Here is a 21992-nt window from a genome sequence, read left to right as displayed (position 1 = left end):
TGAGTCCACATCGGGCTCTTTTCTCAGCAGGGAGCCTGCTTCTCTCTGTCTGCCGCTCCCCCAGCTTGTGTTCTCTCTCTCTGTCTCGCTGACAAACAAATAAATAATCCATATAAAAATAATTTTTAAAGGCCTTTTGAGAAGGGGCACATGCACCCCAATGTTCATAACAGCGATGTCCTTAATAGCCAAATTGTGGAAGGAATCCAGATGGATAAAGAAGATGTGGTTCATCTACACAACAGAATATTATTCACCCATCAGAAAGGATGGATACCTACCATTTGCATCGACATGGATGGAACTGGAGGGGATTATGCTAAGTGCAATGTCAAGCAAAGAAAGAAAATTATCATATAGTTTCATATGTGAACTATAAGAAATAGCACGGAGGATCAAAGGGGAAGGGAGGAAAAACTGAATGGAAAGAAATCAGAGAGGGGGACAAACCATGAGAGACTCCTGACTCTGGAAAACAAACTGAGGGTTGCAGAAGGCGAGGGGGATGCAGGATGGGGTAACTGGGGTGTGGGTATTAAGGCACAGGATGTGATGAGTACTGAGTGATATACACAACTAATGAATCCCTGACCACTACGTCAGAAACTAATGATGTACTATATGTTGGTTAGTTGAATTTAAATTAAATTGAGTGCAAGGTGACCACTCTGGACCAGCCCTCTCCCCCGCAAAAAGGCATTTGATAAGCATCAAGATTTAGTGGCCCAAAAGGAAGGGTTAGTTTTGGTATAAATATTGAAATAATGATGTATTATTACAATTTTGGTTTTTCTAAATTTCAATAATGTTGTGAGATAATAGAAAGTGTATATTGGTCTCTGGCCCCAGTTCCTGACACACTAGGAGCCTCTCTTGTTTTAATGTTGGTCTTTGACTTTTGTTCCTGATACAGAACTCCTGAAATCCTTGTGATTTTCTGGATGGTGGGAGCGTCTTTTTTTCTTATGAGGTGATTCTGGGTGGGCTTTTGGATGAGGCCTGGCTACTGGAAAGACCAAGGCAAGATCAGAAGCTTGAAATTTTCAGCTTTGCCACCCATTTTGTTGAGAAGAGTAATTGAGCCATTATGCTTTATGATGAAGCGTCTATAAAATTCCAAAAGTACAGGGTTTGGAGAGCTTCTTTATTGGTGAATGCTTGGTGCTGGGAGAGTGGTGTGTCTGGAAAGGGTATGGAAATTCTTCATCTTTTCCGATATTCCTTGCCTTACCTTCCAGCTGGATGTTCTCTGTATCTTTTTTTTTAATTTATTTTATTTTATTATTATTTTTTTTTGTTCTCTGTATCTTTTACCACGTCTTTTAATAAACAGTTAAACAGTTAAACGTAAGTATTTCCTTGAGTCCTGTGGGTCACTCTAGCAAATTAATCAAATCCAAGGAGGCGATCTTTGGAACCTCTGATCTATAGCTAGTTGGTCAAAAGCCCAGGTGATAACCTGGACTTGTGACTGGGGTCTGAAGTGTATGTGTGTGTGTTGGGGGGGGAGGAAGATACATTTTGTGGGACTAAGCTCTTACTTATGGGATCTGATATTATCTCCGGGCAGAGAGTGTCAAAATTGAGTTGAATTTTTGGATAACCTCCTCGTGTCCTGAGAATTGCTTGTTGATGGTGTGGGGTATACTCTCCACTCCCACACTCACTTATTTTTTAGTTAAAAAATGAATTAGAAAAATAACAAAGAAGCATGACCCAGCATAGGTGGCTAATGTGAAATTATTGTAGAATAAGTAATTCCTACAGGAATATTTTTGTTTTATAATGTGGTTTCTCAATTCATGTTAGGCTCAGAAATCTTACTGTGCTGTCAAAATTGGGAAGGACAATATAAGTATTATTTGCAGAATGATCAAGTGAATGAATGGATGGATGGTATTATAAAACAGAACATCTGGTACATTGTTAAATCCTTTAAATGACTTAGAAGTAGAGACAGTCTAAGAAGATCATTTTTTTTTTAATTGAGGTATAGTTGACATTGTTGTATTATGTCCGGTGCACAATGTTAAGGTTAGCTTCAGGTATACAACACGGTGATTTGACAAGTGTGCATGTTATGCTATGCTCACCACAAATGTAGCTACCATCAAATAGGTCATTTTCAAAACCACTCAAATCACTTTTTTTTCTTTAAGAAAGTGATTTTTTATTCTTGTCTTAATTCTTAAATTCCAAATAAAGAGCAGACTGTGTGCTGTTTGCACAGGGCTCTGGTTCCATTTCTCTACTTGTGCCTCAGTTTCATTTTGTTGGGTCTGGTACTTGATTTCACCCTCCTTGCAAGCTATTAAGTTAGCCTGCTCCTGTTTCACGGATGCTGGGAGAAGACATAAGATTCTTTGGTCAGAGACAAAGAACTTTCTTATACGGGTTACAGCAAGCAGCATGTATATCAGCACATTTATGTTTATCTAGCCTCAAACTCCATAGGGTTTACAAGATATTACCAGATAGATGCTACATACGTAGTGGATTTCCATAACAGCTAAGGGACACCAAGTCTAGTGAATCCATTGCTTTTAGTTCATGTTATTTCTTGCTTGCAATCAGCTAGAAAACTTACTCTTTTCCCCACTTTGAGATATTACCACGTTCATCAAGGTTGTCTGCTACAACACAAGCCTGAGAAACAGCTCAGGAAAAAAAAAAGCATTATGACCTTGAATTCTGACACATCCAGAAAGACACCTAGGAGCACTAGAGACCCACGGAAGACTCTTTCTTTCAATATACCTTGTGGTGGTTTCACCTTCATACTGGCTTCCCCCATTGGCTGTTATCAATATCCATGGGCAAGCAATATTGTCCCTGACAGCTATCTGGAAGAGTCTCAAGATGTCCTGGTTGGACCATATATGAATTAATCACTGGAGCTGGGGTAATGTCCTTGACTTAGGCCTAGGTTTGGCATCCATTCCTGAACTAATCTCTGTGTTAAGGAGGAAAGGTTACTCTGACTGTCTTAGATCAACCAACTTATCCATGCTGTTGGGATGGGAGGATTAATTTTTACCTAACCCAGTAGTTCCTGCCCAATAGGGAAGGGGCAAAATGTTAGGGAGACTTGCACTAAATATTCCACATGGTCTTTAAGTGATATAATTGAAGAACTTTGCTTTGTTGCAGATTTTTCCAAGTCAAATGAAGTGAGAAAAAGAGAAGAAATTAGAACTCTTTGGCTCTCTTTTCTATACTTTTATTCTGGGAAAGCTTATCTAGTCTTTCATTCTACTCATATTAGTTGAGCACCTATTAGTGGTCAAGAATTCTATTAGACCTGGCAATACAAGTTCAAATAAATTGGAAGCATCTGCTAATCTCACAGGGCTAATCACCTAGTGTTGGATTCAGACAATTTAAGAGACCATTTGAATGAGAGAGAAAGTGCAAGGTGATGGCAGCATATGGAAGGAACGACCGACTTGGACACAGGGGCAGGGCAGGATGGTTAGGAAAGGCTTCCTGGAGAATATGACGTGTACTCTGAGACCAGGAGAATGAGTAGGAATTATTAGGTGATCTATGTGAGAGGAGGATGAGATCGCTCGGAAGCATGACCTCGCAGATGGGGCAGCAAAGCAGGTTAAAGAAACTAAAAGCAGCTTTGTGTGTTGAATCATAAAATTCAAGGTGGGATGAGGTTGGAGAAAAAATGAGAGTGAGAGGCAGAACGTATTCTCTAAGTAAAGGAGTTTTGATAATTTTGAAAGCTCTTAAAGACTTGAAACAGAGGGAAACATAAGTAAGATAATGATTTCATTTTAGAAATTTCACCCTGGCTGTAGAGTCCAAAATGAATTGAGGGTAGAAACAAAGCTGGGAGAGATGAGTTAGGAGATTGTTGAAATCCAGGCCAGAGAGAATTAATCACACTTGTGGAATAGAGTGAAGGGGCAGATTTGTGATCTATTTAGAAGTTAGATCCATACATCTTTTTTTTTTTTAAGGTTTTATTTATTTATTTGAGAGAGAGAGAGAGGGAGAGACAATGAGCAGGAGCAGGAGGGAGAGGCAGAGAAGGAGAAGCAAGGAACCCAACATGGGGCTCAATCCGAAGACCCCGAGATCATGACCTGAGCCAAAGGCATATGCTCAACTATCTGAGCCACCCCAGTGCTTCTGGATCTATACCTCTTAATGAGTAACTGGACACAGGAGAACTGCACTAGGAAGTACAAAAGTCCTGGAGACAGGATGGCAATGATAAAGAACAGATATATTAAATTCAGGCAGGTGGAAGTTCAAATTTCTACCACCTAGAATCTAAGGCTGAGTTAATTACCAGTAAAAGGGAGACACTAATAACTAAGTACCTAGCATGGTTACTTTGAGGATAAATAGCATACTATAAATCTTCAGTAAATTAAGCAGTATTTGAGTCCCTGGTGCTCTGGAAGAACTGGTTGGATGGAGTAGCAATTCCTTGAGTATAGCAAATGGGAGGTGTGTTGCTGCAAGTAACAATAAACTGGACCTACAGCAGTTTAAGCGAATATGGGATTTAAGCGAATATGGGTTATTTTACTTGCACAATAAGGAGATTGGAGGTGGACAGCTATTGGCATTAATTCGATCAGAATTGGAGTCTTTGCTGTGATCTTCATCTTTATCTCATGGTCACAATTTGGCTACCCCAGTTCCAGTCTCCAGCATCATATTCACATTTAAGGCAGGACTGAGGGGAACCAGGCACAAGAAAAAGGCCATAAGTCTGTCAATTATCCTGAGATGGGAAACACAGGAGTAGAAGCAGAAGTTGGAGGAAATATAATGAACTTGATTTTGGATATACTGAGTTTTAGGTTTTATATGTATTCATGTAGAAACAGGTTTAATGAGCAGTTGAATATATTGGCCTGGAGTTAAGGAATGATATTTGAGATTGAGGAGGAAGGTTAAATTCTGTGGGATGAATGAGAGAACCCATAGAAAGGGTGTAAGGTGAAAAAAGTAAGTAGACCAGGACATAGCCCTGGAGGAGAACACACACATTTAAAGAATGAGTAGAAGCTCAGGACTGCCAAAGGCGAGAGAAGAGTGGCTAGAAAGAAAAGAGGAGAGAGCACGTTTTGTATCCTAGAATAGAAGCTTAGGAGAGAAGACAATCGAAGGAGGACATGGTCAATAATCTCAAGTGCTCACAAAAGCAAGGAGGTAATAACTGACCTTGTAGAGAGCTTTTCCCACTGTGGGGATGAGAGCTAGACTTGACTGGGTTGAAGAGCACAAAAATAGGCGGGAGTGGAAAGAACAAATGTAAAAAGTTTTTTTCTTATTTTATTTTAAGGTTTTTTTGTTTTTGTTTTTGTTTTTTTTTTTTTTTTTTTTTTTTTTTGTCAGAGAAAGAGCACAAGCAGGGGGAGCGGCAGGCAAAGGAAGAAGCAGACTCCCCACAAAGCAGGGAGCCTGATGTGAGACTCAATCCCAGGACCCTGGGATCATGACCTGAGCCAAAGTCAGACACTTAACTGATTGAGCCATCCAGGGGTCCCTGAAGTTCTTTTTCTTTTTTTCTGAGTTCATACTTTAAGTTGTTACTTATAAAATTCTTTTTTTTTTTTTTTTTTCAAAGAAAGATTTGGGAGGTAAATGCGATTCACCTATCAGGAGAGAATCAAACTTGAGATGCATGTTTGGTCTTCATGCGCATCAAAGGATCTCTTTGAGTTCTGCCGGTATCTGAGTGACCGTCTCTTACTCCAGTGAGAAGGCACAAACAAAATCACTCGACACCTTTGGCTTCTGGGCAGCGAGGCTGTGTGAAGGTTCACTGCAGAGAGCTTCCTAGTAGTGAAACAGACAGAGTGTCTGGAAGTCAGTTTTATCTGGTACCACATGTAACACGAATTAACTTTCCCAAGCTTTTCTTTATTTGGTATGTTTTTATATGGATGAATGTCATGGAAAATAAAAATATTATGGGAAAATAAAAATGTTCCATTTGCACAATTTGTGATAGATTGTATTCAGATTTAAAACATTAAAATATTTTCTACCACATATAAAGTCGACTTTTATTTTGGACCACCCAGACTCAGAACACTGTGATGAAGGACTACAAAAATAAGAAACTTGTAGATGACATTGTACGTAGTTGGCTGACTATTTTGGTTTAAAAAGTTTCTTTCCTGCTAAGGAAGGCAGAAAATGAAACACTTATTTAAATTTAAAATATTCCAAACCATGCAGGAGACATAGTTAAAAGAATGTAGTTTCCAGGAGAGAAATTTTCTTCTCCTCTTCCTTCTCCCTCTTCTCCCCGTCCTCGACTCTAAAATACATACACCTAGTTCGCAGTTCAAAAAAGTACCTTTCAGAGTAGGAGGTTAAAAAAAAAAAAATGTTTTGCTTTCTTTTATTTCCTCTTATGTAATTAGACAGTAAACGCTTAGAAAAAATTGTAATAATTTCACCCTCTTGATCTCCCTTTGGACTGTTTCAATCATCACTGTGATCATTCTCAAAACATTTATTTGACAGAATCAAATTGTCTAGTGGTTGAGTTCTCAGGGCTCGTATATTAGGATGTTCCTCGTGGCCCAAAGACTAAAACGTTCACGTGTTCTCCGCCAGTCAGAGGATTATTAAACGGAAGTTTTTCAATCATTCTTTCTTTTAAGTACTGGCATTTAAATCCGTTAGCGCTAAAGAACTTTCGCTTCCCCGCCCCCATCTGGCCCCAAATGCGGACCTTCTCCCAAGAGGAGTCTCTTTTCTTTGCCTGAAGTGGGCGGAGCAAAGGAGCGTGACGCAAAAGTGGGCGGTGTCCTTGATGCTGGGGGCGCCTCTGCCTCCTAGTGAACGCGGCCAGCGGCCGCAGCAGCTGCTGAGGCTCTCGGTTTCCCAGTCGTGCCTCCTGGGCAGGCGCCGGAACTTAAGTATACATCTCAGCTGCACCGAAGCCTCCTCTGCCTTTTCAAGCTCTTCATGCTACCCAACTAAAAGGAGAAAATGGGCACGGGGGATTTTATCTGCATTTCTATGACCGGAGGGGCGCCCTGGGGGTTCAGACTGCAAGGTGGCAAGGAGCAGAAGCAGCCCTTACAAGTGGCTAAGGTAGGACCACCAAAGAGGTGCTATCACCGCTCTGTGCTGGGAAGGAATGAGAGCAACCTGTTGATGGTTTTTTTCAAGTTGTGATTCAGGACTTTATGTATTAGTTTGATTTTGGCGCCGATGTTAAATTTTTCTAGGATGCGGGTTTGTTTGTGTTTCGAAAAGACTTTGGAGTAATATATAGCAATCCGTAATTACCAGTAATTGATAGAAAAAAAAAAAAAGAGTGCCGTGTTTATCAGCTCGGGAAAAGGCTAGTTAATCAGCTTTTCTGACAACCAGCAAACACCTGGGAAGTTTTTTCTAGGCAGTATTAGAATACGCAGTTACTGTTTCACGTTATGTTTCTCCGAAGAGAAATGCTCAGCCCAGCTTAACCAATTGGCCTGGCTTTGGGGGACTTTTGTAAGGCCTTGGTGTGACATTTACAATGCAGCATTTATGAAAAGTCCAATTTTGGGTAGTACTTTTAGATATATGATGAAAATGTCAGAAAATCTATTTGAAAGAATATTCTTTTAAGGATTTGACAAATAAATGCAAAAATCTACTCCATTCCATCATGTGTACTCATCTAGTTAAGTGCTCAAAATAAAATTCGAAGACACTGGAAATATATTGTAAGTAGCTTATAAGAAACTTTGAAATGCACCTAATAATGACTTTAAATCCTTTTGTTTCCATTGTATTGCTTGTTTCTTGCTACCAGTTTGCTGGAGGGGATCTGATATAGTCTAAATTGAGATTCAGCTAAAATACATTTTTAAAATGCTTGAAATTTAAGCAGACTTTTACCTGAATTGGATACTAAATTATAGTATTGTAGAGAAACATGTTTGATTAATTTCCACTTTTATATTAAAAATGGATTTAGATCCTTGTGAAATATGTGGACTTCTGGCCTTTGTAGTTATTTTTTCTCTTGGCTTTGGCTTTTTAAAAATTTTTTTTATTTTTAATGTTCACTGTGAGGAAGGAGTTTCTTTGAAATTTTCTGCAACTAGGCTTCCATCGGAAAATCCTTTCATAATGCGATGGTGGAATCCTGCCACCTAGTGAAAATTTCAAACATCAAGAACGAAGCATAAAACAGAAGGTTAAAGCAAAATTTTTAGAACTGGAAAGTTTCTCAGAGACCTCTGGTTCAACCTGTGGATTTTAGATAAGGAAAGAGCCCAGAGAGTTTAAGTAACTTTCCTCTGCTTCAAACTAGCAGTGATTGAAGAATCTGAAAAGGTGGTTTCATTGTGTTGCTTTAGGAGTCCTTGGCAGGAAACATCAGACTGAACAGGGATGCCTAATTCGGAGTATGCACAATTCATGAGACTGAATTGGATTTGTTCTGGGTCTAGAATAGCAGTTGGCTGGCTCCAGTTACTGAGATTTGGGTTCTAATTCCAGCTCTGATCTAACTTGTAGCCATGCATGAGACAAATCTCTCACCCTTTCTGAGTCATCTGTTGTGAGGTGGTAGTGTGTGTGTGTGTGTGTGTGTGTAGAGAGAGAGAGAGAAAGAGACAGACATTTTGAGTGAGATAGGAAAGGAGAAAGTAAATTGGGAATTGTACTCTACCATTAGTGAGATTCTATATTGCTAGAGTATTTTACTGTCCTATTAGTATACAACTTTAGAATCGTTGCCTACCGGTTAAAATGTGGGGACAAAGGTGGCTGAATGCTGTTATTCCCTGTTAGTTATTTTGTGGCCAGACCTTAAGAATAGGGTGGTTATTGAGTTTCTCCTGAGTCCTCAATGTGCTTACTGCAAAGCAGAACTATTATGTGGTGATTTTTTTTTTTTTTTAAAGAATTAAGCTAATAGCTAGTGAAGGGTGCTTTGAGAGCTTTTCTCTGCTGATTACATCTCTATCAACAGGATTCAGAGAGGCTATTATGTATGTGAGTGTCAAAAAATTCAATCCTGCTCTTCCCCCCAAATCAAATTTCTTAAAATACCCTGGAAATATATTTGTGATTTTTAAAAGACATTATTAAGGTATTTAGATGTTTGTTTTAATTTTCTAGTTTGTGATAGTATAATTGATTATTAATTCTAAAATATCATTATGAAGGCATCTGGATGTTTGTTTTAATTTGTGTGTGTGTGTGTGTGTGTGTGTGAGAGAGAGAGAGAGAGAGAGAGAGGTACACTACAGTTTACAGTCTAGTTTCCCCATATGTAAAAAGTGGCTAGAGAGCCTTCTAAAGAATATAAAATTTGTAAGTTACTATGGCAATGGCTACTTTCATTGGTCTATTTTTCCCCCTTAATTCAAACTTACATTTAATTTCTGATACTAGCATTATTTGTTCTAGAAAACCCTTGGAGCAAAGTGCTTGTCACTTCCTATGTGCCATAGCCTCACTGGGATCACTGTTTTTCATTTAAAACATCAAGTCAACTCCATTATAGTAACGGTCCCTCAGCTCAAGGTGAAGTGAACATTGCATAGCCTAGACTTCCTCCTCTTTCAAGGTGATGCTTATGGGGGCCAAGTTAACCCCAAGAAGGAAGATGGAGAGGAACAGGGCAGACAACCTGGGTAGGGATATTGCTAGCAAACACAATGCTCACGTTTTGAAGAACATAGAGGACGAATTTGGGAATTAAAGAAAATATATACTAAAAAAGAAAAGGAAATTTTAGACAGTGCTTGAATCATGCCCCCTTAAAAGGGAAATACTACAGCAGTTCTATAGATAACAACAAAGTTTTGTCATGTTATAAAATATCTAGTGTTCAGGTTTTTCATAATTCTGTGTAGAATGAAAATTGAGGGGCCCCTGGGCAGCTCAGTTGGTTAAGCAGCTGCCTTCAGCTCAGGTCATGATCCTGGAGTCTTGGGATGGAGTCCCGCATTGAGCTCCCTGCTCAGCAGGGAGTCTGCTTCTCCCTCTGACCCTCTCCCCTCTCATGCTCTCTCTCTCACCCTCTCTCTCTCTCAAGTAAATAAATAAAATCTTTTATTTTATTTTATTTTATTTATTTATTTGACAGAGAGAGATCACAAGTAGGCAGAGAGGCAGGCAGAGAGAGAGGGAGAAACGGACTCCCCACTGAGCAGAGAGCCCGATGCGGGGCTCGATCCCAGGACCCTGAGATCATGACCTGAGCCGAAGGCAGAGGCTTAAACCACTGAGCCACCCAGGCGCCCCTAAATAAATAAAATCTTAAAAAAAAAATGAAAATTGAACAAGCTGAAATAAGGGGGGGACCCCTAGCCTTATGTTATTAATGATGATTAGAAATTGAGTAGCTTTATAATTCTAGTAAATATCTTTTTAGTGGCACATTTAGTCACTTTTGAGAGATGATTAAACATTTGTAGTATTTGGCTGGCTGATTGAACTGTAGGCAAACTCCAGCTTTTAAAGATCACTAACAGAGGGTGCCTGGGTGGCTCAGTGGGTTAAGCCGCTGCCTTCAGCTCAGGTCATGATCTCAGGGTCCTGGGATCGAGTCCCGCATCGGGCTCTCTGCTCAGCAGCGAGCCTGCTTCCCTCTCTCTCTGCCTGCCTCTCTGTCTACTTGTGATCTCTCTCTGTCAAATAAATAAATAAAATCTTTAAAAAAAAAAGATCACTAACAGAAATATTAATAATCAAACTTTCATTGATATTGAAGCTCAAGGCCATGAAATTCGGTTTTGTTTTCAAGCATAAATTGAATTTTTAAAAGATTCAAATAATCAATAATGGTTGTCTGGTTTTTGAATGCTTATATATCTTTTAATTTATGTTCTAATACATGTGATGGAAGGCAAACGTTTCTAATACAGAGTCATAAGTATATTTCCAGGAGACGTTCATAGAAACAAATTTATTGAGGCCTATTTACAACATAAAACGTCATTGTATGTGTGCAAATATTCGTAGAAAAACTATGTTAGCACTTTTACTTTACAAAACTCCTTTTTCGAATATGGACTTACATGGCTATGCCTCTGGACAGATAACTTTGGGAAATCTTTTTATAAAAAAGTGGGGAGAGGGGCGCCTGGGTGGCTCAGTGGTTTAAGCCGCTGCCTTTGGCTCAGGTCATGATCTCAGGGTCCTGGGATTGAGTCCCCCATCGGGCTTTCTGCTCAGCAGGGAGCCTGCTTCCTCCTCTCTCTCTGACTGCTTCTCTGCCTACTTGTGATCGCTCTCTGTCAAATAAATAAATAAAATCTTTTTTAAAAAAAAGTGGGGAGAAATTTTTGTTTTACAAACAAATCTTATGAACAATTGAGTAATAGCTCACATTTTGAAAATAATGAGCAAAGAATGTTCACACTGTATCCTTTATATGTTGAATGTTTAGAACTTTAAGCTTTCTTCAAAACATATAGAACACCACGGTATTTATTATTCTCTTATTTAATTTATTTTATTTTCTTCCTTTCTTTCTTTAAAAAAAATTTTTTTTTTAAAGAGGGAGAGAGGAAGAGGGGTTGGGGGAAGGGCAGAGAAAAAGGAGAGAGAATCTTAAGCAGGCTCTATACCCAGTGTGGAGCCTGCTGCAGGGCTTGATCTCATGACCCTGAGATCATGAGCTGAGCCAAAATCAAGAATTGGTCATTTAATCTGCTGAGCCACCCAGGTGCCCCTGAATTTCAGTTCAAAGTTTCAAGTAACTTTTATTAAAATTGACATAATTACAATCATGTATTTTATGAGGCAGAAGTGGATTTAATGGTTCTGTATGTCCTCTCTTCAAAGCTTTAAATAAAGATGTGTTCGTAAAGCACAATCAGATAACATAGTCTTACCCATTAGTGCCATTAGTGAGGTCTCTAAAATGTTTCAAATACAGTAATTCCAGAAACATAGCTTTTTTTTTTTTTTTTTTTTAAGATTTTATTTATTTACTTGACAGAGAGAGATCACAAGCAGACAGAGAGGCAGGCAGAGAGAGAGAGAGGGAAGCAGGCTCGCTGCTGAGCAGAGAGCCCGATGCGGGACTCGATTCCAGGACCCTGAGATCATGACCTGAGCCGAAGGCAGCAGCTTAACCCATTGAGCCACCCAGGCGCCCCAACATAGCTATTTCTAAATGGAAAAAAAAAGAAATATTTTAAATGTGTTTGAATATGTGTATGTGAGGATAAATGCTCCTTACTACATATGGAAAGCTACTCACATCTTTATTAGAAAATACGATTGATGACTTCATGTTTTATTGAGTTTTTGAGGGCTTTCTAGAAATTCTAAAAACAGGTATGCTTACACACTAGGCAAACCTATTAAACATATGTTATTTAAAATCTTTGTTTTGGAATTGTGTGTTTTAAGACAGATCTCGGTTTGTTGAAAGACAAGCTAAGATAATGACTTTTTTTTTCATTTTTTATATTTTTATAAACATGTAATTTATTTTTAGCCCCAGGGGTACAGGTCTGTGAATTGCCAGGTTTACACACTTCACAGCACTCACCATAGCACATACCCTCCCCAATGTCCATAACCCCACCGCCCTATCCCAGCCCCTCTCCCCCCAGCAACCCTCAGTTTGTTTTGTGAGATTAAGAGTCTCTGATGGTTTGTCTCCCTCCCGATCCCATCTTGTTTCATTTATTCTTTTCCTACCCCCTGAACCTCCCACGTTGCATAAGATAATGACTTTTATCAAGCTCTTTTCAGAAAAATATTCTTTGCAGTATTTTCTTTGAAGGTGTTTTTTCTTTACATGATCCCCTGTAACCTAAGAAGTAGTTTGAAAAATATACTCATTTTAGAGATGAAGAAATTCAGGCACAGAAAGGCTAAGTTACGTCCAAAGGTTAAGCTGTAAAAAATGGTGGAATTTGATTGCGAATCTAAATTCTCCTTCTGAATCGGTAGAAACAGGTGCCTGAGAGAATAAAGGGATGCTAAGGTGGTCCCCAAAAGGAAGCTTGTAAAAAATGACGTGCTCTTTATTGAAATGTGATTTAATTGGCCAAGGGATCCCCAAGGTGAGGCCAGATATGTCGCCATGGGTCTTGAAGGGTTGTGTGATAGGTTCTGGCACATCCCCATTGCCCCTTTCTTAGCTGATATAAGAAGAGGAACAGAGAGATGCAAGAATTATGGGGGTCCTTAACATTGGGATGAAGTCGTCATTAGTAGTGGGAGAGTTTCCCCTTGCTGAAGCCAAGACCTCTGCATTGCTGGGAGGCAAAGAGGTGCTGGGAAGTTTAAAAATGCTCATTGTAAAGATTGGAGGTGCCTGCAAGAGGGGCACCTGACAATATATTCCCTAGCAGGATGTCTTCTTTGTTAATAGAATTGCTGGCCTGCCTAGTGCCTAGGTGAATGGGGAGATAAGAGGTCAGGGAGAGATAATTATCATATGATCTTACTGATGTGTGGAAGTTGAGAAACAAGGCAGAGGATCATAGGGGAAGAGAGGAAAAAATGAAACCAGAGAGGAAGACAAACCATAAGAGGGTCTTAATCTTGGGAAACAAACTGAGGGTTGCTGGAGGGGAGAGGGAGGGGTGGGGGGTTGGGGAGCTGGGTGATGGACATTGAGGAGGGTATGTGTTGTGGTGAGCTCTGTGTATTGTGTAAGACTGCTGAGTTACACACCTGGACCCCTGAAACAAATAATACATTATATGTTAATTAATTGAATTTAAATTTTTTAAAAAGATAGGGAAGGATGGGTGGGGAAATAAACCCAGAGAAAGATGCAAGAGGAGGGAGAGAAAAAGAGATGAGACAGAGAGAGAGAGAGAATGAGAGATAAGAGTAGGAACTTAACTATTTGATAAGGCAACGATCCTTGCATTTCCCAGGGGTGAATGACTGGCACAGAAAATGGAGGGATTTGAACCACCTTGCCGGTACCCTGCCCAGATAGGTGTGCTCTTAGCTAGGGACCAGCAGGCACAAGCTGGCATCCTGAGGAACTACTGGGGGTTTGGAAGGGAGCTGGGCAGGAGCCCTATTTCCATGTTAAGGAACTGTAAAGCTCTCTAGGGCTCCTTGAAGAAACCACACAAGTGCCCTAGCATCTGGACACCGGCTACAGAGAGGACAGAGATAGCCACTCAGTGTTAACCAGAGAAGAGCAGCAACCAGAGAGAAATACCACCTCATTCAGTTATGAGTACATATATCTACCATCCCTGCTCCTTCCGTAGTCTTCCTGCCTTCAACCTGGGAGGAACTAGAGGGAGGTAGGAAGAGAGCAGACAACATCCACCTCGGGGAGCCAAGCCCCAGAGCCACAAGCCCACCATGGTGCTTAGGGAGAGAGCCTAGGGACAGATATTAGATTGAAGCTGTAATTGGACTAGACTATTTTAATAACTGAAAGCCAAGAGAAATGCATGGGATCTGACCAAAGCATTATTAAGGGAGGGATCTGGCTTTCTCATACTTGAAAGCAGTTGCTGGAAGAAATGAAAATTTCATGTTTATAACTGAAGGAGTTGACCCTCCTCAAAAATAACTCCAACAAGCAGGTTTATACTATTAATCACATGTATTTGATGTATGTTAGCTTGAAAACTTACCACCAACTCATATGACTTCCAGAGATGATCATGTTGAAGCTGTTTTATCTAGGTTGAATGAATGAAAATCTGGCTTTGGGCTACACGAGAAATGTAAGTTACTTCTTTTCTCTTTTCTTTTTCTTTTTTTGAATGTGAAACAGCACTTTAATAACCTGGTATGCTTTTCGCTATTAGGTAGGCACATAATTTCAGTTAGTTTAAAAAAGTGTTTCTAGAGCATTACTGTCAGGGTCCAGAACTCTTCATTTAGAAATAAGTTCTCTGGGGGCGCCTGGGTGGCTCAGTGGGTTAAAGCCTCTGCCTTCGGCTCAGGTCATGATCCCAGGGTTCTGGGATCGAGCCCCGCGTCGGGTTCTCTGCTCTGCGGACAGCCTGCTTCCTCCTCTCTCTGCCTGCCTCTCTGCCTACTTGTGATCTCTGTCTGTCAAATAAATAGATAAAATCTTTAAAAAAAAAAAAAAGAAAGACGTTCTCTGAACTTTTATTGGGCCTTAACCTAGGGTGATTGTTGTTTTTAAAGAAAGCCGTATTGCAAATTCCAAAAGTTAGTATGTAATATCATTGTGACACACATATTATACCTAATTGAATAATATTTGTATATTTCTCATGGTAGTGGCTTCCAAAATAATTTAACCTTCCTCTGTCAGTTAATAAGTGTCCGGGAATATAAGCTAATTTATATATTTAGCTAAAAATACTTTGCATGAATATATCTTACAATCGTCCAACTATGTTAACATATGTTAACATATCTCATTTGATACCAGTTGAGTAGATAGTTTTATTACTCTCAGTTTATAGATAAAAAAACTGATTCTGAAAAAAGAATTATTTGTAAGAAATTTATATAAAGGAGTCCAAAATCAAATATAATTCTTTCCCCTATGGCAGGGACATCACACTGCTCTCTGCATCAGTTTGGATAAAGAGAACAGTCTATCATTTAGTAATGCTGAAAACTGCCATAACTTTGTTTTAGAGTTTGTATGAAATAGTATGTCACATCTAAGATTTTATAGTTAAAAACATTTATAACAATTTCTTGTTTCAGTGGGATTAAGGAAAAGGATTATGGGAAATGCATCTCCAAGGTCATGTTCAATGAGAGACAAGACTAGAAAGTAAACCAGTTTACTTATAAATAAACCTAAAAAATACACGGATTCCAAGAATTTTATTGTATCTATCCTAATAAATTCATGATGAATGCCATGAGATTTTTGTGAAAGGAAATGGAGAATTCCTGCCTCGGCTTCATTAAACAGTCCGTAAACTTGGTGGCTCAGTTGGTTGGGTGTCTGACTCTTGGTTTCTGCTGGGATCATGATCTTGGGGTGGTGGGATGGAGCCCTGTGCCTGGCTCCCCATTCAGTGGGAATCTGCTTGAAGATTCTTTCCCTCTGTGCCCCCCATTAATGCACATGCACTCAATCTTTAAGAGTAAACAACTTCATGAAGCAAAAGCCTTATATGAGAAGCAAAATATTATTTGTGATTTGGTGGATATTTCATTGTTTGACCACCTCAATGAGAACATATTTATAGTATTGAATTACCTTGGGCATTTTTTAAAAGCATTTACCATTCTTTTTTATTATAAAGAAGTATAGTTGGCCAGGTTCTCAATAAATTGTCTTCCACATCTTTGTGTATCCATTGATATGTGGGAAATACTGGCAATAGTAGTTATGGTTTGGTGTTATGATTGTCTGGATTTAGTTTTCCTTATCTGGCCTTTAAATCTAGTGTGTTTCAGATAAGTATACTAAAAAATACAGTGGATTTGCCACTTGAAACATTGTGTAAAATCTCCTGTCACTTGATTATGAAATAACAGTTTTCCTAAACTTGGTCTTGGATTTTTATAATCCTGCTCATCCATGGCTAGTTTTTCCACTTTTATTTGGAAGCAGTGTGGGTACCAGATTGATAAAACAATGGGGTGGATGGGTTTTCCTGAAAAGAACTATAGGTTTATGATCTAATTTTGCCTGGGCAGTATGCCTTTCTTACTGCTCTTCCTTCACTCCGTTTATCAAATCCTACCTGGCTTGAATTTCACTATTTTAAGATACAGATTATTGTTTCCCTAAGGAATTTATAATAACAGCCAATCAATGTCATTTTCCCCAAACATCTTGCTGCCTTTAGCAGTATTTTGTGGAGATTAACTTTATTTAAGAAATTCATGTATAATGTTACCTGAATGCCAGGCACTTCCTTAAACTACTTTTTAAATATTATGAGAAAAGTCCGTGAGGTTATCATTGTTTGAGATCCCTATTACAGAAACACACAGAGGTTAAGTGATGCCCAGGTCATATAAGTAGTTAGGGTTAGACCTGGGGTTCATACCTAGAGAGTTTGGCTCCAGGGTTTGTATTCTACCCACACAACTCTTGTGGGTCTAGTGTGGTTTTCTTTATTCATTTTCACAAAGGCGTATAAAGGCAATGAATTTAGATGGTAACTAGGTACTGACTTTCTACCTCCTCTAGCTCTTAGTCTGTTTCCTGCCCTGGATGCTTTCGCTTAGGTCTTCAGCCCTGTCCCTTACTCTTTGTCTTTTAGGTAACTATAAGCCTTTTAACTGTCTCCCATGTTGAGGTTTCACATTCCTAAGATTTATGCTACAGAGAGCTGCCAGAGAGATTTTTCTAAATCACCTGTTATGTCATTGCTTCAAATACTTCAAAGTCTCCCCATTGTAGTCATCAAAAGAACCATAACATTTAAAAAATCTTATTACGTACAGACAATCAAGTACTTAATGAGTTATATCATATGCAACATCTTTACTTTATTTATTTATTTATTTATTTGCGGACGAGAAGGCTGAGAGTTAGAGAAGTTAACTAAATAATTTAAGATCACACAGCTGGTAAATGGCAGGTCCAGGACCAAGTCCGGTTTAATGCCAAAGCCCATAGTCTGAGCTGCTGCCTGCACCATGCCTTGTTCACTGGCTGTAACTCCATGTTATGGAGGCACCCATAACCCTCCACGGTCCGGTCTCTGCTATACTTTCCAGCCCTATCACCTGGGACACCCCTCAAGGTGCACTTAGCTGTTTGAAAATATGGCAGTTCTCTCAAAACACTCTGCCTTTCTTGCCACCAAGATTCATCCCTGCTGTGTGACCCCCTTCCTGTGGCACCTACCCTAATACACTTGGAGAAATTTTATTCACTCTGGGCAACTCAGTTCACAGTCAGTTCTCTCGGAGATCTGACTCAATATTCTGGTCAGAGGTAGGTAAGCATTTGCTCAGTGGTGGTCCCTTTATCACACACAGGTTTCACCTCATGCTTTTGTACACTTTGCTGCCTGTGGCTGTAATTTTTGTTCCCATGTTTGTTTCTCCCATGAGAGCAGTGGCATTCAAAATGTTTTGATTATATCTCCTTAAGTAAAACAGTTTTGAGGGTAGCCCATTTGTACCTCATATACATATAAATGATGTATGTGTATATATGGGCTATATAAGCAAGATATATATACATATATATGTAATACTGTGCCAATACTTTATGTACAGTGTATAATATATCAAAAAAGAAAATTTTGAAGAATAAAATGAAGATAAAATCAGCAATATTTTTTAAACTAATTTTTATTTTACTGTAATAGCACAAAAAGTCTTCTCACGTCACTGACCAGAAGTTATTTTTTTTTTTAGTGAGAATGATGTGTTTGATGGACTCTCTGATTTTGAAAACTGTATGTGACCCCATGAGGTACAGTTAAGAGGTCTAGTGAAATTTTAATTCATTTCAATACTTGATTCTGAAGACTTTCATGGCTGAAAAAGATAACCTCTTAACATAGGTAGATCCATATTGAAGAAATGAAGCACTAACTGGAAATTATTTTTCGTTCTCAACTCATAATGCAAATGTTTTTGTTGTAATTTGATGGGTAGATTTCCATCTTCCTTGATAACCATAATTTGTTCTCACAAACTAATGAGAATAGGCTATATTTTAATATTTTAGTGTTAAAATCTCACTGATACTTTTTACTTGGAAGATTGAAAACCTGTTAGAAATTATTTTTTTTTTAAGATTTTATTTATTTATTTGTCAGAGAGAGAGCGCACAAGCAGGGAGAGCAGCAGGCAGAGGGAGAAGCAGGCTCCCACTGAGCAAGGAGCCTGATGTGATAGAGGACTTGATCTATCGACTCTGGGATCATGACCTAAGCTGAAGACAGACACTTAACCAACTAAGCCACCCAAGCATCCCAGAAATTCTTTTTTTCTAGTTAAGTGTGCAGATAAGACATTTTAAAGAATAACACACTTAAATAATTTTCAACTAGGAAAATTTCATAATCATAGGAACATTTTCAAGTACTCTTCAAAATCTTCTCTGTTTCATCTACTTATGTTTTTTGAAAAGTTTTTCTCAAAGCAATTGATTGTTAGGGAACATATTGTATTTATTTATCTAAAATATAGGCCAAAACTGTGGAAAGAACCACGATGCCCTTCAGTGGATGAATGGATAAGGAAGATGTGGTCCATATACACGATGGAGTATTATGCCTCCATCAGGAAGGATGAATACCCAACTTTTGTAGCAACATGGACGGGACTGGAAGAGATTATGCTGAGTGAAATAAGTCAAGCAGAGAGAGTCAATTATCATATGGTCTCACTTATTTGTGGAGCATAACAAAGAACATGGAGGACATGGGGAGATGGAGAGGAGAGGGAGTTGAGGGAAATTGGAAGGGGAGATGAACCATGAGAGACTATGGACTCTGAAAAACAACCTGAGGGTTTTGAAGGGGCGGGGGGTGGGAGGTTGGGGGAACCAGGGCACGTATTGCATGGAGCACTGGGTGTGGTGCAAAAACAATGAATACTGTTATGCTGAAAAGAAATAAAAAAAAATTTTATATATATATATATATATATATATATATATTTATATATATATATATATATATATATATAGGCCAGGTAACCGATAACTAAGAGCCCTTATTCCAGAAAAGGTTAACAAATTTGGAATATTAATTTATCTGTTAAATAAAACTGTGAAACATCCTTAGGTTCTATGACTCTTAAAAAGATTTGCAAGAGATACTGCCGAACCTCAGTGAAACAAATTTCTGTGACACAAAAACTTTTGTGGTCACTCCCTACATCACTGCAACATATTTTAAAGATTCTGGTATATTTTACGTGTGAGCTTTTATAATGTTAGAATTATTGATGACATCTGTAGCACTTTTGCACTCTGTCTTCAACTTACCCAAACATGAATTTGCCTTCAAATTGTGTACTGAATGAATTTTATGGGAGGCACCTTCATAACCTTATCATAGAATATTTTCTTTATTAATCCCTGTTCAAGCAGCTACTTCCTCAGTGGTTTTATGTACATTTTTTTCCCATAAAACACTGATTTTTTTTAAAAATATTTTATTTACTTATTTGAGATAGAGCACATGAGAGAGAGACAGACAGAGAGTGCTTATGCACAAGCAGAGGGAGGGGCAGTGGGAGAAGGGGAGCAGGCTCCCCTCTGAACAGGGAGCCTGAGCCTGGCCTGAGGCTCCATCCCAGGACCTTGAGATCATGACCTGAGCGGAAGGCAGAGGCTTAACTGACTGAGTCACCCATGTGCCCCAAAACACTGAATTTTTAAAAATTAAATTATTAATTTACTTTTGAGAACTTATCTCCATGATCTTCCTTATTAGTTCTTCAAAGGAATAGTTCATCTATGGAAATATCAAAATTGAATCTTGAAGGTACCATATGTTGGGACATACCAGAAACATGTTCTTTTATTTAACTTTACAACAGACCTCCTCCAACACTACTTTGTTCTAATATTATTTCTACCAGTTTCTTGTGGGGGGAGGTTGCATCTTCAACAATATTTGATAACAAAAAATACATCTTAGTTTGTTGCCAATTATGCTATTTTAGCCATTTTTAATTTGCCTCCATGAAGAATTTTCTAAACATTATCATTTGGTTTAAATTGTGTAGTTTTAAACTGGGTATTGCCTGACTTGAACCATTGTTGGAAAAATAAGCCTAGAATTTTTTTGTAGAATTACTTCACTCTAACAGTGGCTAATATCATTCAGCATAATAATGTAAAAGCTCCTTTCTAACAACAGTGAATATGAATTCATATTCCAAATAGTCTTTTTGGTAATTTGGGATGTTTTGTCTACCTGTCATATGATTAGGCAGTAATGGTTTTTAATCTCACAATATGGCTGATGAAGAGTTCTTTAGGATTATAGAGAAGGGTTCACTGTGCCATATCCTTTTTTTTTTTTTAAGATTTTAAAAAAATTTATTTATTTGACAGAGAGGGAGAGAGAGCACAAGTAGGCAGAGCGGCAGGCAGAGGGAGAGGGAGAAGCAGGCTGTCTGCTGAGCAGGGAGCCCGATGTGGGGCTCGATCCCAGGACCCTGGGATCATGATCTGAGCCAAAGGCAGACACCAACCGAATGAGCCACCCACTCACCCCAGCTCTGCCGTATTCTTGTTCTTTTGTGCTTGAAATGTATTCCTTATCTTTATTTAATAGCTTCCTTTCAGGAATATTTTAAAACTTGTGTCATTTTGTGGGAGTTAAACTTGACAATAACATGGAAATTAACTTAATGAAACACTGTAAAACATGATATATTGCAATATGCTGAGAGAGAATGAACATGTGAAGAAATGTATTTCCCTTCTGCTATGTTGGGTTGTCCTCAGTTCAGTGGGGCACCTTATATACTATATGAAATTCTTAATTGCTCAGACCAGACTGGCCCAGGGTACCTATGTTAGCCTTTATGTTAATGTAGATTAAACATTAGTTGGTACTTATTTCCTTTTCATTTCTTTTTTCTTTTCTTTTTTTAAAGAACCAGGTGGTGGGTAATAGGGAGGGCACGTACTGCATGGAGCACTGGGTGTGATGCCAAAACAATGAACACTGTTATGCTGTAAATAAACAAATAAACGAATTAAAAAAAAAGAAAAAAAAAGATTTTGTTTAATTATTTATCAGAGAGAGAGCACTTGTACAAGCAGGGGCAGAGGCAGAGGGAGAAGCAGGCTCCCTGCTGATCAAGGGGCCTGATGTGGGACTTGCCCCTACAACCCTGGATCATGACCTGAGGCGAAGGCAGACGCTTAATGACTATGCACTCTGGGATCCCTTCTTCTCATTTCTTGGATGAAAATAAGTGTCCTTAGGCGTTCCAACTAGCGTGGCTGATTATTGGTGAGGAGGTCTTTCAGGCACCGTGCACTACAGTATAAAAGGGCCCTGGGACAGAATCACCCTTGGCAAGTTCAAGGAAACCTAAAAGATGCCAGTGTAGCTGGCACATATTTCCATGAGAAATTGCTGTAGAAGTCCAGTCTTCACAGTGATAAAAATGAAGAACTCTCTCCT

General features: G+C 38.9%; 1 protein-coding gene across 3 annotated transcripts in view; it reads left to right on the top strand.

Annotated features, from left to right (window-relative positions):
- The first annotated feature begins 6832 nt into the window (after window positions 1–6832).
- The window catches only part of SYNPO2 (synaptopodin 2), a 178476-nt gene continuing 163316 nt past the window's right edge, over window positions 6833–21992 (top strand). For 2 of the 3 annotated variants that reach the window (XM_045994660.1, XM_045994655.1), the window contains exon 1: window positions 6833–7080. In XM_045994660.1, coding sequence (XP_045850616.1) covers window positions 6976–7080 — 105 coding nt within the window. In that variant the 5' untranslated portion in view covers window positions 6833–6975. The remainder of the gene's footprint in view (window positions 7081–21992) is intronic. The other variant, XM_045994668.1, reaches the window with a different exon arrangement.

This window comes from Meles meles, chromosome 2 (genome assembly GCF_922984935.1).
Source record: "Meles meles chromosome 2, mMelMel3.1 paternal haplotype, whole genome shotgun sequence".
Lineage (NCBI taxonomy): Eukaryota > Metazoa > Chordata > Mammalia > Carnivora > Mustelidae > Meles > Meles meles.
The sequence above is the reverse complement of the archived record's forward strand: the minus strand, read 5'-3'. Positions and strand labels throughout refer to the sequence as shown.